At 41.8% G+C, this 16,930-nt stretch overlaps 1 protein-coding gene across 1 annotated transcript in view; it reads right to left on the bottom strand.

Moving 5' to 3' along the window:
- alpi.1 (alkaline phosphatase, intestinal, tandem duplicate 1) overlaps positions 1-16,930 on the bottom strand; it is a 35,096-nt gene that overhangs the window by 12,393 nt on the left and 5,773 nt on the right. Inside the window, exons 3-8 of the mRNA XM_034180004.1 lie at positions 10,485-10,600; positions 7,532-7,706; positions 6,956-7,128; positions 6,025-6,159; positions 5,860-5,935; positions 3,667-3,801 (exon numbers count right to left, since the gene is read on the bottom strand). Of these exons, the coding sequence (XP_034035895.1) occupies positions 3,667-3,801; positions 5,860-5,935; positions 6,025-6,159; positions 6,956-7,128; positions 7,532-7,706; positions 10,485-10,600 (810 nt within the window). The remainder of the gene's footprint in view (positions 1-3,666; positions 3,802-5,859; positions 5,936-6,024; positions 6,160-6,955; positions 7,129-7,531; positions 7,707-10,484; positions 10,601-16,930) is intronic.

Raw genomic sequence — 16,930 nt, 5'->3', positions numbered from 1 at the left:
AAGTGAGGAGTGTGTGCTGAGAAGGTGGAGGGAATATTTTGAAGAGTTGATGAATAAAGAAAATGAGCGAGAGAAAAGGCTGGATGATGTGGTGAGAGTAAATCAGGAAGTACAAGAGATTATTAAGGAAGAAGTGAGGGCTGCTATGAAGAGGATGAAGAGTGGAAAGGCAGTTGGTCCAGATGACATTCCAGTGGAGGCATAGAAATGTCTAGGAGAGATGACAGTAGAGTTTCTAACCAGATTGTTTAATAAAATCTTGGAAAGTGAGAGGATGCCTGAGGAGTGGAGACAAAGTATGCTGGTTCCTATTTTCAAGAACAAGGATGATGTGCAGAGCTGCAGTAACTACAGAGGCATAAAGCTGATCAGCCACAGCATGAAGTTATGGGAAAGAGTAGTAGAAGCTAGGCTTAGAAAACAGGTGAAGATCTGTGAGCAGCAATATGGTTTCATGCAGAGAAAGAGCACTACAGATGCAATGTTTGCTCTGAGAATACTGTTGGAAAAGTACAGAGAAGGACAGAAAGAGTTACATTGTGTGTTTGTGGACTTAGAAAAAGCTTATGATAGGGTGCCAAGAGAAGAGTTGTGGCATTGTATAAGGAAGTCTGGAGTGGCAGAGAAGTACGTTAGGGTAGTGCAGGACATGTACAAGAATAGTGTGACAGCGGTGAGATGTGCAGTCGGAATGACAGACTCATTCAAGGTGGAGGTGGGATTACACCAAGGATCAGCTCTGAGTCCTTTCTTGTTTGCAGTGGTGACGGACAGGTTGACAGATGAGATCAGACAGGAGTCCCCATGGACTATGATGTTTGCAGATGACCTTGTGATCTGTAGTGAGAGTAGGGAGCTTGAGTCTAGTCTGGAGAAGTGGAGATATGCTTTGGAGAGAAGGGGAATGAAAGTCAGTAGAAGCAAGACTGAGTACATGTGTGTGAATGAGAGGGAGCCCAGTGGAATAGTGCAGTTACAAGGAGTAGAAGTGGTGAAAGTAGATGAGTTTAAATATTTGGGGTCAACTGTTCAAAGTAATGGAGAGTGTGGTAGAGAGGTGAAGAAGAGAGTGCAGGCAGGGTGGAGTGGGTGGAGAAAGGTGGCAGGAGTGATTTGTGACCGAAGAATATCAGCAAGAGTGAAGGGGAAAGTTTACAAAACAGTAGTGAGACCAGCTATGTTGTATGGTTTAGAGACAGTGGCACTAACAAAAAGACAGGAGGCAGAGCTGGAGGTGGCAGAGCTGAAGATGTTGAGATTCTCTTTGGGAGTGACAAGAATGGACAAGATTAGGAATGAACATATCAGAGGGACAGCTCAGGTGGGACGGTTTGGAGACAAAGTCAGAGAGGTGAGATTGAGATGGTTTGGACATGTGCAGAGGAGGGACCCAGGGTATATAGGGAGAAGCATGCTGAGGATGGAGCCACCAGGCAGGAGGAGAAGAGGGAGACCAAAGAGGAGGTTCATGGATGTACTGAGAGAGGACATGCAGGTGGTTAGTGTGACAGAGGAAGATACAGAGGACAGGGTGAGATGGAAATGATTGATCTGCTGTGGCGACCCCTAACGGGACCAGCCGAAAGACAAAGAAGAAGATTGTGATTGTCAGAGACAGCTTGACGATTTGCCTTGTGTTGTGTTTGTACTGTTGTAATAAAACAATGACATTGCAAATTTGCACTTGTGGCAGTTTTTTTTTAACTTAAAGTATTTTATGTGAATTTGGTAACAAAACTTAAGTATAATCACAATCTGACTATTTATTTTCATTTGTAAATTATTCATTAGGTTTCTATAATAAAATGTTCAATGTACTGTTTGACCTTCCATCCATCCATTTTCTTCCGCTTTATCCGGAGTCGGGTCGCGGGGGCAGCAGCTCAAGCAAAGCCGCCCAGACCTCCCGATCCACACACACCTCCTCCAGCTCCTCCGGGGGAACCCCAAGGCGTTCCCAAGCCAGCCGAGAGATGTAATCCCTCCAGCGTGTCCTGGGTCTTCCCCGGGGCCTCCTCCCAGTGGGACGTGCCCCGAACACCTTTCCAGCGAGGCGTCCAGGAGGCATCCGGAAAAGATGCCCAAGCCACCTCAACTGACTCCTTTCGACGTGGAGGAGCAGCGGCTCGACTCCGAGCTCCTCCCGAGTGACTGAGCTCCTCTCCCTATCTCTAAGGGAGTGCCCAGCCACCCTGCGGAGGAAACTCATCTCGGCCGCTTGTACTCGCGATCTCGTTCTTTCGGTCATGAGCCAAATCTCATGACCATAGGTGAGGATCGGAACGTAGATCGATTGGTAAATCAAGAGCTTTGCCCCCCTACTCAGCTCTCTCTTCACCACGACGGTCCGATACAGCGACCGCATCACTGCAGATGCTGCACAGATCCGTCTATCGATCTCACACTCCATCCGTCCCTCACTCGTGAACAAGACCCCGAGATACTTAAACTCCTCCACTTGAGGCAAGGACACTCCACCTGAAGAGGGCAAAGCACCTTTTTCCGGTCGAGAACCATGGCCTCAGATTTGGAGGTGCTGATTTTCATCCCGGACGCTTCACACTCGGCTGCAAACCACCCCAGTGCACGCTGAAGGTCCTGATTTGATGAAGCCAACAGAACCACATCGTCCGTAAACAGCAGAGACGAGATTCTGTGGTTCCCAAACCAGAACCCCTCTACACCCTGGCTGCGCCTAGAAATTCTGTCCATAAAAATAATGAACAGAACCGGTGACAAAGGGCAGCCCTGGCGGAGGCCAACGTGCACTAGAAACAGGTTTGACTTACTACCGGCAATGCGAACCAAGCTCCTGCTGCGGTCGTACAGGGACCAGATAGCCCTTCGCAAAGGACCCCGGACCCCGTACTCCTGGAGCACTCCCCACAGGGTGTGCCGAGGGACACAGTCGAATGCCTTCTCCAGATCCACAAAACACATGTGGACTGGTTGGGCAAACTCCCATGAACCCTCGAGCACCCGATGGAGCGTGTAGAGCTGGTCCAGTGTGCCGCGACCAGGACAAAAGCCACACTGCTCCTCCTGAATCCGAGGTTCAACCATCGGTCGAATTCTCCTCTCCAGTACTCTGGAATAGACCTTACCGGGGAGGCTGAGGAGTGTGATCCCCTATAGTTGGAACACACCCTCCGGTCCCTCTTCTTAAACAGAGACACCACCACCCCGGTCTGCCAATCCAGAGGCACTGTCCCCGATCGCCACGCGATGTTGCAGAGGCGTGTCAGCCAAGACAGCCCCACAACATCCAGAGACTTAAGGTACTCAGGATGGATTTCATCCACCCCAGGAGCCTTGCCACCAATGAGCTTTCTAACCACCTCGGTGACTTCGGCCTGGGTAATGGATGAGTCCGCCTCCGAGTCCCCAGTCTCTGCTTCCTCTTCGGAAGACGTGACGATGGGATTGAGGAGCTCCTTGAAGTACTCCTTCCACCGCCCGACAACATCCCCAGTCAGGGTCAACAGCTCCCCACCCGCACCGTAAACAGTGCTGGTGGAGAGCTGCTTCTGCCTCCTGAGGCGTCGGACGGTTTGCCAGAATCTCTTTGAGGCTGTTTGACCTTCAATTTCTATATTATTAATATAGCCAATTGCCTTTTCTGTCTTAACCTTTAGGGCCAGAGTGGGTGTTTTACATGTTACTTATCTTCCACAAAAAGGAAATATCCTTTGGCGTTCTTGCTGAGAATCTGAATGGCCTTCTCTGTCATTTCCACAATGGAGGGGTCTCGTGTGCTGTTCCGGAAAACCTCAAATCGCATGTCCTTTGGCTCAAACAGGCCTGAAAACACAAACAAACAAAAATAAGGGATATTCGTTTTAACAAATAGCATGCCAGAAATTTGTAGACAAGCTGTTTTTTTAGATTTTCCACTTATAGTTTAATTAACATGCAAATGTCCTGTCCTGTCCTGTGCGCCAATAGCATTTCTTGCATATTCGTCCGTGAATTGTTCTGTAATTTATGTTTGTAGCATGGCCCAAGCACAGGGTCACCCCTTTGAGTCTGGTCTGCTTGAGGTTTCTTCCTCAGAGGGAGTTTTTCCTTACCACTGTTGCTCTGGGGGTTGGTAAGGTTAGACCTTACCTGTGTGAAGCACTTTGAGGCAACTCTGTTGTGATTTGGCACTATATAAATAAAAATAAATTGAAAAAAGTCACTTGGTTTTGAATAATGAGTTAAATTGCCTGACCGTACACCTTTATCTGGCCCAAAATGTTTATTTTCTACTTTAAATCTGAGTCAACAATTTCATAAGGTCAAGATATGGTTCAAATCCTTGTCAGACCATGAAAATTCTCAGGGGCCTTGGGCAAGGTCCTTAATCGCTAAGTTGCATGGTGTGTGTGTGTTTGTGTGTGTGTAAATGGGTGAATGTGAGGCACCACTGTAAAGCAATTTGACCATACAAGCGCTACATAAATCCAGTACATTTACATTCATCGTATATATGTAAATTATATATTTTTTCAAATTTTACATAAAGATGTCTGATTCTTTTTGGTTTATTTAAAAAAAAATGCTTGCAGTAATTGTCAAGTGGTACCCAAACCTTTGCATGCAACTGTACAGTAGTTTGAACAATAGGTACTATACCATCTGCAATTTTAACCACTTAACCTCTGGACTGTGTCAAGATGCCAGAGAGGACCCACACAGTCTCAGGGAGACCATAAACAATCAACACCGAAGACCCTCAGCAAGGGTTTGAAAAGGGAGGGGTGTTATTTAAAAAAAATTGGAAATCTATAAATGTTTGCATGGAATATACTCGGAATAAACCATAGCAGGATAAATTTTGGGTCATTAGGTTCCAAAAACCCATATGGAGCGTTTGAAAATTTCAAGTAATGTGTGTGTCGTATACGTATGTGCTGTTGACGTAGAAAACCACTCTGTTGCTTATAATTAGTTCATTGTGGCCATGTCATTCTTTACATGTGATGATTATACTCAACTGATGTTCCTGAAATAAAAACTACACAGATTTTGTTTGTTACAATTGATCGTAACATATGTACTGAAATTAGGTTTTTTGTCAATTACTCTTAAAAAACACCAGATAGGCTTATTGTTACTATGGAAGTTGAATATAAACTTGGGGTCAAGCAACATTTGGAGCCAAATTTCAAGTCTTTAGGTGCAGCGGTTCTCAAGATATGACATGTTTGGCGATATTTTTGGCGATTTTTGAACCCGATATCTTCACTGTCTCCGTCCATATAGGTTTTTGGAACCAAATGACCCAAAATTTATCCTGCTATGGTTTATTCTGTGTATATTTCCATATTCCATGCAAACATTTATAGATTTCCAAATTTGTTGAAATAACACCCCTGCCTAGTTTGAACCAACAGCCCTCTTGTTATAAAGTGGCAGTGTCACCTACAGCTGGTTTGGTTTGGCACCTAATCAATAGCATTGAATTATGTTGCATTAGAAACTCGAGGGCATGCTTCACTTATACCAGAGTTCACAGGGTACAAACCCACTGGAGAAACATACACAAAAAGCAACAACACTGTCCTGATAACACTACTGTGTTGCCGACAGCCTCACTTTATATCACTCAGGATTATCACACACCCATCATCACACTGTCAATGAACCCTTGGCCTGTTATCTCTGCAGGGAAGAGTGATAATACCTGTTAACTGTCACTTTACTTTGTCAAGAATCCTTCGCTGTTAAGGTGACAATTACTGGCATGTTATTGAAAGGCTCGAGAAAGTTTCACAACTTTGATGATCAAACTTTAGCCACGTGAGTAACACATAGACACCCACACAATGCAGAGATGAATCTTTATGCAGAGACTGCACAGTATTATGTACCTACCCAAGAGACGGTCGGTACTTTCAACATTAATCTCATCAAACTCTTTCTTGTGCCAAACATAATGTGATGTCTTGTTCTGAAAAACAAACCAGAGAACAAATCCATCTTTGAATAGCTACATTATGATATCTGGTAGAACCTGACAGTAATGTTAAATAGTACCACTGGGTTGGCCTTTAGCCACACGTCGATTAGGTTTCTCATATCCTTGCGGTCTCCTTTGCGAGAGTTGGAGCTTGGGTACTCAGGATCCAGTGTCCCTTGTGGTGTCATGTACATCCTCCCTCCACCAAGAATGACCTTAAAGGATACAACAGAGTCAGTTTCCAAGATGAAGTAACTTAGTTTACATGTGCATAAAGTTTATATATATATATATATATATATATATATATATATATATATATATATATATATATATATATATATATATATATATATTTTAGTGGAACCTCTAACAAGGAGGTGATAATTTCAAGTGAATCTGTTGGTTTAATTGTCAGTAAGAATACTCAAAAAGGTTTCAGCCAAATTATAAGGGAAAAGATTGCAAGGAGTACAAGGGTCACCCTTATTAAATATTTTCTTTTGTTTCATCACATCTCTGTTCAATCTCATGTCGCTGTAAGTGAAGGCATGTGCTGGTGCCATGTATCAGTACAGCCATCACACTACAGAGCCACTCTGGGTCCTAGACAACAACAACATAGGCAAATGAGTGTAAAGTATAGCCATCTATCTGCCATAGGTGAAACATGGGTGTCCCCTTCACTTTGTCCATTTGCTGTGGACTAGATCCTGCACAACACATGATCAAAATGCCGTAGCTGATGTTTCCTCACAATGCAAGTGATACCACTCATCTTAACACAAAGTCATTCCCATGGTATCCAAGGATCCTCCAAAGTAACATAGTACCAAAGACAAACCATTGTTACCTAGTACGGTATAATTCTTGTATTCTGTTTTGTAATTATTCAACACTATTTAACTAGACTTCTTGTGCTCTTGCGCTTTGATTGCAAAGTGAGTCATTTGCAATTGACTCACTTACTTAATTTCAACATCTGAATGCATTTTGGGTTAGGGTTCTTACATCAATGTCTACGTTGGTGACCAGTTGGGTGGCAATGTCAACACAGCCCTCCTGCTGAGCGCTAGAAGGAACATCAGCGTCACTGTACCAGCTGCGGCTCACTGAGTGAGCGTAGGCAGCAGCCGGGGACGCATGCTGGACACGAGTTGTTGTCACTATACCGACTGATTTACCTGGCCAGTAGAAATACACACACACACACACACACACACACACACACACACACACACACACACACACACACACACACACACACACCACACACACACACACACCATAGATAGAGCTGTTAATAGACATAGTGAATAGCTGATGATGAAATATAGAATATAGTAACATGTTGAACATGCTGTACTGGCAAGTCACAAAAGAGAATGTTGATCAGTACAAAACAATCTTTTAATTTAATATATTTTGAACATTGAACTCAAGTAGTAGGGAACAGGGTAATCAGATGATTGTTTTATTAGTCATATTTTACTTTCAGGCAGGTACAATAAAGCCATCACATATCTTTCGATAAGGCTGAAATGAGATGATGTTTTCATTCCATGTCACACTGTCGACTCTTTGTACCTTGTGCTTTTGCTCGACGTAGTACAGAGTAGACCTCGTTACCGAAGGTGGTGTTACACTCGTAGGCCACAGCATTAGCACTTAGCCCTACTGTCTTAGCGTTAGCCTTCACTCCACAGTGGTACGCCGTAGCTGTGCTAGCACTGTCCGATACCTGCTTATCTACACTATACGTCTGTGGAAACACAAACAGTGAAAGAAGATTTACTACCACAGTGTCGGTAGTCAGGCTATAGTCCAACAACAGTGAAGTTATAACAAATAAAAGCAGGGATTTAATCCTGTCGGAAACACAAAATGGCTCCATGTTGTTTCTCTGTGCTGTAGGAGGCAGTGGAATGAGTTTCTCATGCACTGGGTACGTAATAATGACTCATTACTCAATTGCTCTTTTATTGATTCCAAACAAACCACACTTACTGTTTTAATGAATAATTTGGAGCAGAATGCTATCATCACAGCAGGTAAGGGATCTTTAATGGCAAAGACCTGTTACACTTTGCTGAAATTGTCTAATCTTTGTCAAGAATAGGCTGGAAAAACAGACTGCAGCACAGTTTTAAAGGGGTACAAACTGATGAATATAAGGGGTCATGTTAAAAGTCTGTCTATATTTTTTACAGGTAAATATGACTGCACATTGAAGTTAAACTTTCTTAAAATCAGAATCATATGTGTGTGTCAAGGTAGAGACTGAGCAAAATTTAGGTCTGAAACACCATACTGGATACAAACAAAAACTGTATGGACATTAAACATTGGGGCACAACAACAATATTCATTGATTCCACCTAAATGCAAAGAATTTGTGCTTTAAAATTGGGATTACTGCATCACAAAAGATGGCACAGCTTTTTCCCTTGTTTGATGAGTCTGGGCTTCTCACACACAAAAAGAGATGCTATCCCAAAGTGCATAACTGATGCGACTGCTGTCTCTTATGGACCACAGGAGGGTGTGGCAAGTATTAGTTCCTTTACATTTAAAGAGACACAAACAGAAGACAAAGATTTTTAGAGACCTAAAAATGGCTTCATTTTGGTTTTATCATTTTAGTATGTCTGCAAACCTTAAGGCCCCTTCACACATAACATGAAGTTGGGCGAAAGAAGCAGAGATCAGCTGAAAAACCGCAAACAAAAAACAAAATGGGGAACCGTGAAACATTCCACCAGTCAATCAATCTTCAAAAAAAAACAAACAAAAAAAACACTCCATTTCAGATGACACCAAAGTAGTGAGCAGAAAATGACATTATCAACCTGCCTTTCACGGCACACGGTCGGACAAGCGTGCACGATACAGTGGTGATGGTTTTGTGCATGCTTTTGTGTACCACATTGCGCTCCCACAGCAGCAGAGCAATTAGATGCTGCTGGACATATGATGGACATAAATCAACAAATATATGGAAGCACAATAATGCGAAGCACACATTCAGAACATTAGAGGAACAATGAATGTACTGTTTAAATCTAACACAGACTACGTTTACATGCCGTTAATATTCGGGTTAAGGTCAATATTCCGGTTTCTGAATCATTAGGAGTAACCCGTTTACATACTTAAGCAGACAGAGTTACTCCTGTATACATGGTCACTGGTATCATTTGGAGTATCCCCATCTAAACAGTGACGCATGGACAACGTCCAGACGCACAGAGAACGTCATGACACAAATATGCTTCATTTCCGTTTCTTCTTCCTCTTTCTAACGTCAATAAAAGACATTATATTCATGTCTTTCACGATACTAATGAACTATTCGGTTTCCTCCTTGCTCCAAAAGTGTGGTGCTGTGGTGCCGCATCTGGATTTCCCCGTGCTTGTTTACCTCTGCTTCTGTGGTGTCCGGTGGGTTGCGCGCACCGCATACAAGTAGTTGCCATACTCAAAAGACCAAGATTCCTTGCGGATAGGACATGCACAGAACACAAAATAATGTTCCTTTCTATGGGGATATCCCGATGCGCGTTTATATGACCTGATACTCGGGTTAGAAAAGGAGTAACCCAGGGGTCATATTCGGGTTTTTAAAAACCCGAATATGAGCATATTCGGGGTTTTGCGGGTGTTTACATGGCCGTGCGCAACCGGGTTATTGCTAATATTCCAGTTATGAAAGGGTTATTAGCTGCATGTAAATGTAGTCACAGTCACATTACTGGTAATGAATTTGTTGTCACTGTATAAAAAAAGAAAAAAAAAAGACAACACAGCAGTCTCAAAATGAATTCCTCTAATGATGTTGTGGATACAAACCAAAAAAAAAAAAAAAAAAAAAAAAAAAAAAAAAATCCTTCTGTCGGTTATCTGCACTGAAAAAGAACCAACTTTAAAAAGTATTACAATTGGTAAAACCTGAATGACTTAAGTTGTATGAACTTACTTTTGCAAGTTAGATCAACTCTAACTTACAGTTCAAACAACTTAATTCATTCAGGTTTTACCAATTGTAATACTTTTTAAAGTTGGTTCAACTATTCTTTTTTCAGTGTGGGCTTATACTTTGGGACAGGCTGAGAGGCTGAAATATTCAGGAGGGACTCTGAGTAGAGCTGCTGCTTCTTCTTATTGAAAGGAGCCAGCTGAAGTTGATCGGGTATCTGGTGAGTATGCCCTCTGGTCGTCTCCCTGGGGGAGAGCTTCCAGGCACATCCAACTGGGAGGAGACCCTGGGGAAGACCCAGGGAATGCTGGAGGGATTATATGTGCCAGCTGGCTCGGGAATACCTCAGGATCCCCCAGAAAGAGTTAGAGGACTTGGCTCAGGAGGGGGTAGTGTGAGCTGTAGTGCTTTGTCTACTGCCACCTCGACTCGTCTCAGATAAGCAGCAAAACATGAATCCATGAATAATTTTATCTGACAAAATTACACAAATTTTTTCATTATTTGTATAATTTTTTTTGGATGTACTGTGATGATCTATAGTCAGCAGTGTTATGTTGTCACCTTAGACAAGGCCACGTACGGGAAGGTGTCCATGGCCAGTACAGTTTCTTCTCCGGACTCGCCCTCCATCTGACCCCGCAGGATTCGAGCTGCTGACACTGTGGACACGCCCATACCTGTGAGAGAAATGATTGACAGGTATGATCTATAACAATTGACGCAGATGATAAATTATATCATAAAATGTTAAATAAGCATAAATGGGAAAGGAATTAGGAATATATGCACATTTATGTTCAAGTGGATTACAGTTCTTTCAAGGGACACTTATTTATAACAATGCAAAATTACATCCCAAATCACACTTTTCAGCTCCACACCACTGTTACATCCATTGAGAGGTGATAGGAACCTGGACCCAAAAATGCTGGACACAAATGCGAGACTCACACCAGAACTTAGAGTAGAAACGGGTTTTACTATAGAGCCAGAAAAAGGTCAGTACACGGGTAAGCAGACCAGAATTAACAACAGTATCCAAAACATGAGACAAAAAGATGAGGTCATAAACAGGCAAGAGGTTCAAAAACATGGTATGGCAAACAAGATCAAAGACTGTGAACAAGAGCTGGAACAAAGACACTAGGGAACAACGAACTGGCGAAGCATGTGTGCAAACAGAGGGTTTAAATAAGAAGAGTGATCAGAGCAGATGGGGTGCAGGTGTGGGAGAGCAGACGGGATGGGGGCGTGACACACAAAGAGGCCAGACACACCCAAATCCCACCAGCCAAGAGAGTGCAGTAAAGTCAAAAACCAAGCAAACCACACCATGAGTAGACACAAAAGACACAAAATCCCCACACCAAGCAGAAAACAATAAACACCAAACAACCTGACATAATCCCCACATGACAAGAAGTCATGTTTTCTTTATCCTTTGTTTGTCTGCTCACTAATTTACTATCAGGATATTGCAAATGTACACAGACATGTTTCAAAGTTTCAAAAATGTTTCATTATTGAAAGTTTGTGAAGTAAGCCTAGTGTTAAGGAACAATCCTTTAAATGTTGGTGTAGAATTGAATTAACAGGAGAATCCTGCATTTGAGCTTTGATCCCTGATCTGGTGTCGCAGACCAAACGGTCCACCCCTAAAAATCGGTCCACCTTTTGCATCTGCACATCCGTCATTTCAGACCACAGCAGCACATCTGAGTCTCTTCACCGAAAGCAATCAAATGGATTCATGGGATTATTAACCATAAGATGTTAAAGGTAAAACCTCTTAAATCATTCTAAAGTCGGTTTTAAGCAGAAATTAGGCCGTTTTAAGCAGAAACGAGGTGAAATTCCGTGACGCTTTGAAATGTCCAATGTACAGTGAACACATTAGCTAGCAGCTCATTTAGCTGTGGCGCTCTGATCACTTCTTCCACCTTTTATGATGAAATAATGGTGAATTTATGTGGAAATGATTGCTGTACAAAAGCTTCAGATATCTGTTGCTGAGATAGATGATAACTGGTGTGCAGTTTGGAGCAGAAACAAGGTGTTAATCTGTGAACCGCATCATCGGGGGGGCAAATTTTAGGGGAACTGTTCGGTCTGCGACACCAGATTTCATTGATCCTGTTAAATCAATGTAAGTAGCCATCTTGATTTATGTTCGGTGGTCAAGATCAAGGATAGGGATAAAAGATGAGTGATCAGGATGAAAGAACTTCAACCAGGATCAAATTTCAGGAAAAAATAATGTGATTAGGATCAAAGTTCAACTAATCAGCATCCGAGTATAGCAATTACAATTAAAGCTTTGGCGCATGATCAAAAGTGAGTGATCAAGATCAAAGACAAGATTACAGTTCAGCAATCAAGATGTAAATTTGGCAATCATGATTAAAGAATTAGAACATGATCAAAAGTGAGTGATCAGGATCAAAGATCAGATTACAGTTCAGCAATCAGGATGCAAATTTGGCAACCAGAATTAAAGGTTAGGAACATGATCAAAAGTTAGTGATCATGATCTAAGATCAGATTACAGTTGAGTAATCAGGATGTAAATTTGGCGATCAGGATTAAAGGAATGGAACATAATCAAAAGTGAATGATCAGGATCAAAGATCAAGATCACAGTTCAGCAATCACAATGTAAGTTCGGCGATCAGGATTAAAGTAATGGAACATGATCAAAAATGAGTGATGCAGGATCAATGATCAGATTACATTTCAGCAATCAGGATGCAAATTTGGCAACCAGAATGGTTGCCAAAGGTTCAGAACATGACCAAAGTGAGTGATCATGACCGAAGATCAGATTACAGTTGAGTTATCAGGATGTACATTTGGCAATCGGGATTAAAGGAATGGAACATGATCAAAAGTGATCAATCAGGATCGCAGTTCAGCAATCACAATGTAAGTTTGATGATCAGTAATAAAGGTTAACAACACAATCAAATGTGAGTGATCAGGATCAAAGATTGGATTACAGTTCAGCAATCAGGATGTAAATTTGGCAAACAGGATTAAAGGTTAGAAACATGATCAAAAGTGAGTGATCATGATCAAAGATGAAATTATAGTTCAGTAATCAGGATGTAAATTTGGTAATCGGATTGCAGTTCAGCAATCACAATGTAAGTTTGGCGATCAGTATTAAAGGTTAACAACATGATCAAACATGAGTGATTAGGATCAAACATCAGGATCACAGTTCAGCAATCATAATGTAAGTTTGGCGATCAGGATTAAAGTAATGGAACATGATCAAAAGTGAGTGATCAGGATCAACGATCACAATCACAGTTCAGCGATCAGGATTAAGGGAATGGAACAATGATCAAAATGAGCGATCAATATCAGGAACAAGATCTCAGGTTAGTAATCAGAAGTAAAGCTGAGCGATCACGAACAAGGTTACAATCAGGAGAAACAGTGAGAGCTCTGGATCTTGTGATTATGTATCCATTGGTGTTCTTTGGGCCAGCTCCAGGTAATGGTGAGACCTTGTGGATAAAAACAGATTTTTGGACGGGGCACTGTAATGGACTGATAGAATTTTGCTTGGGGTGAAATTTAAATTGAAGGGATTGTGGGGCCTTAGAAGAGGTTTACCCTCTCTGAGTTCCCTTCTAGTTGTTGTTTTTAAATAGGACTTTTTAGTCACTCCCATAGCTCAAAAACAGCTCTGTGACTTCTTTGTGATCAGTAAAAAATAAAAAATAAAAGTCCAGTCAGTAAAAATGCATAAAGTTGCTCTTCATATGCTCAGACCATGTTTGAACAGCTCAGACTGTAACTCAATTTGGGGGGAAGAAAAAAAAAAATCAAGTAAAGCCCTCAGTAAACAAAACATGTCAAGGATGTGAACATCAACTGAATCCACAAGTCGACAGCTTTATATGCTTTCCCCAAAGAACTGGATTTTCAAGAAAAATCTAAACACATGCATGCAGATGCACATGCGCGCGCGCACACACACACACACACGCACACACACACACACACACGCACACACACAAATAATAAAATCATGTTATTATTATCATTATTACTGCTTACAACCCACAAGCACCTATTATCACTCATGTAACAAAGTGGCCAGCTGTCACTGATTTCCAGTCCGAGTGGGACCTTTACAGTGAAGAGACCAAGTGCCAATCCAATCCGCGGCCAATCCAAGTGATGGCAGCCGGAAAGTGGTTGGTTGCTTGGAAAAAACAAATCCATACTGGCAGCTGTATTTCTGTATAAATGTAATATGTTCAGTATTTTTTTCTCATATTTTGTAATAGTTAATGAGAAATAAACTAGATAATACAACTGAGGTGATTTATAACACATTTTACCAATACGCAAAATAGCGATAGAGCAGCGTCATCATGACACACATTGTACTGAAACAAATCAATTGAATTTAGTTCCATCAAGCAAGTGGGAGGCGTATATATATATGCCGTTTTAAAATAAGTATTTGATCCCCTGTCAGTTTTGCAGGTTTTCCCACCTACAAAGAATGGAGAGGTCTGTAATTTTTGACCAAGTTTTCACACACTGCAGCAGGGATCTTGGTCCACTTCTCCATACAGATCTTCTCCAAATCTTTCAGGTTTGGAGTTTCAGCAACCTCCAAAGATTTTCTGTTGAGTTCAGGTCTGGAGACTGGCCAAGCCACTCCAGGACCTTGAAATGCTTCTTACGGAGCCCCTCCTTAGTTGCCCTGGCTGTGTGTTTGGGGTCATTGTCATGCTGGAAGACCCAGCCAAGACCCATCTTCAATGCTCTTACTGAGGGAAGGAGGTTGTTTGCCAAAATCTCGCAATACATGACCCCATCCATCCTCCCTTCAATACGGTGCAGTCCCTTTGCAGAAGAGCACCCCCAGAGTATGATGTTTCCACCCCCATGCTTCACGGTTGGGATGGTTTTCTTGGGGCTGTTCTCATCCTCTAAACATGGTAAGTGGAGTTGATTCCAAAAAGCTCTATTCTGGTCTCATCTGCACACATGACCTTCTCTCATGCCTCCTCTGGATCATTCAGATGGTCACTGGTAAACTTCAAACGGGCCTGGACATGTGCTGGCTTGAGCAGGGGGACCTTGCTGCCCTGCAGGATTTTAAACCATGAGAGCATCATGTGTTACTAATGTAATCTTTGTGACTGTGGTCCCAGCTCTCTTCAGGTCATTGACCAGGTCCTCCTGTGTAGTTCTGAGCTTTCTCAGAATCAGCCTTACCCCACAAAGTGAGATCTTGCATGGAATCCCAGACTGAGGGAGACTGACAGTAATCTTGTGTTTCTTCCACTTTCTAATAAATAATAGTAACAGTTGTTGTCTTCTACCAAGCTGCATGCCCATTGTCCTGTAGTCCATCCCAGCCTTGTGCAGGTCTACATTTTTGTCCCTGGTGTCCTTAGACAGCTCTTTGGTCTTGGCTATGGTGGACAGGTTAGAGTGTGATTGATGGAGTGTGTGAACAGGTGTCTTTTATACAGGTAACAAGTTCAAACAGGTGCAATTAATACAGGTAAAGAGTGCAGAATAAGAGGGCTTCTTAAAGAAAAATTTACAGGTCTGTGAGAGCCAGAATTCTTGGTGGTTGGTAGGGGTCAAATACTTATTTTATGCAATAAAATGCAAATTAATTATTTAAAAATCATACAATGTGATTTTCTGGATTTCTTTTTAGATTCTGTCTCTCACAGTTGAAATGTACATATGATAAAAATTACAGACCTCTCCATTCTTTGTAGGTGGGAAAACCTGCAAAACTGACAGGGGGTCAAATACTTATTTTCTCCACTTTGTATATCTATCTATCTATCTATCTATCTATCTATATATATATATATATATATATATATATATATAAACAAACAAAAAAAAACACTCCATTTCAGATGACACCAAAGTAGTGAGCAGAAAATGACATTATCAGCCTGCCTTTCAATATTGGCCCAACTTTGGTGAGCCATTATAGAGTATTAGCACCCTTGCAAGGTAATGCTAACCACCAGGGAACGCCCCAGTAAGTGATAATTATGAATGTTATATAAGACACCAATACGTCAGTTCCCATCCCTCCTGAGAAAATTGGAGCTTCCTGCCCTATGCTTCCATAGATTGACGGGAGACATGATTGAAGTGTACAAATTTTTTAATGAGTATGACAACATCTACTGGGATATCTACTAGAAGACACTGTTTCAAGTTGAAGAAGAAGTATGTCCGCCTCAAGGTACACCAGCATTCATTCAAATATCATATAGTCAACAACTGGAACAGTCTCCCAGAAGAAGTGGCAATATTGTAGCCCCCAGCTTGTATGCTTTAAAAAATAGACTAGATAAACTCTGGAAGGACCACCCACAGAGATATGATTGGGAGGCAGAAGTATGAGGCTCAACCCCAACTAAGAAGATCTGGGTATTGAGGCTTGACCTGAGCCCAGAATCGTCACAAGGTATCATAAGTTAAGGTAAGACTCGTGCGTTGCCCGTGGGGATGCATGGGCTCTAGGTAGCTGACATTTTCCAAGGGTGATAATAAATTATGCAAAGTTACTAGAATGGTTTGGAATGGTAATGATCAACATCCATTGTTCACTGTTGTTACATAATATCTGCAATTTCTCCAAAAATATTAGTCCTGTAATAGTTCCATTTTGGCTCGTTCATCCTTGACACAAAATACCAAATGGAATACCAAACCGAAAATGTCAGCTCTCCCCAGTTTGTCCATGATTGAAGGTATATATATATATATATATATATATATATATATATATATACATACATACATACATATATATATATACATACACACACACACACACACACACACACACACACACACACACACACACACACACACACACACACACACACAGGCACGCAAACGTACACAGAGAAGCCACTTGGCTTTAAATATATAGAAGATTTACCACCCCCAAAAGGAACAGCGTGTGAGTCCAGAATTTAATTATCAACATCCATTGT

This window comes from Thalassophryne amazonica, chromosome 10 (assembly GCF_902500255.1).
Source record: "Thalassophryne amazonica chromosome 10, fThaAma1.1, whole genome shotgun sequence".
In the NCBI taxonomy this organism is placed as follows: domain Eukaryota; kingdom Metazoa; phylum Chordata; class Actinopteri; order Batrachoidiformes; family Batrachoididae; genus Thalassophryne; species Thalassophryne amazonica.
This window is presented reverse-complemented; position numbering and strand designations above follow the sequence as displayed.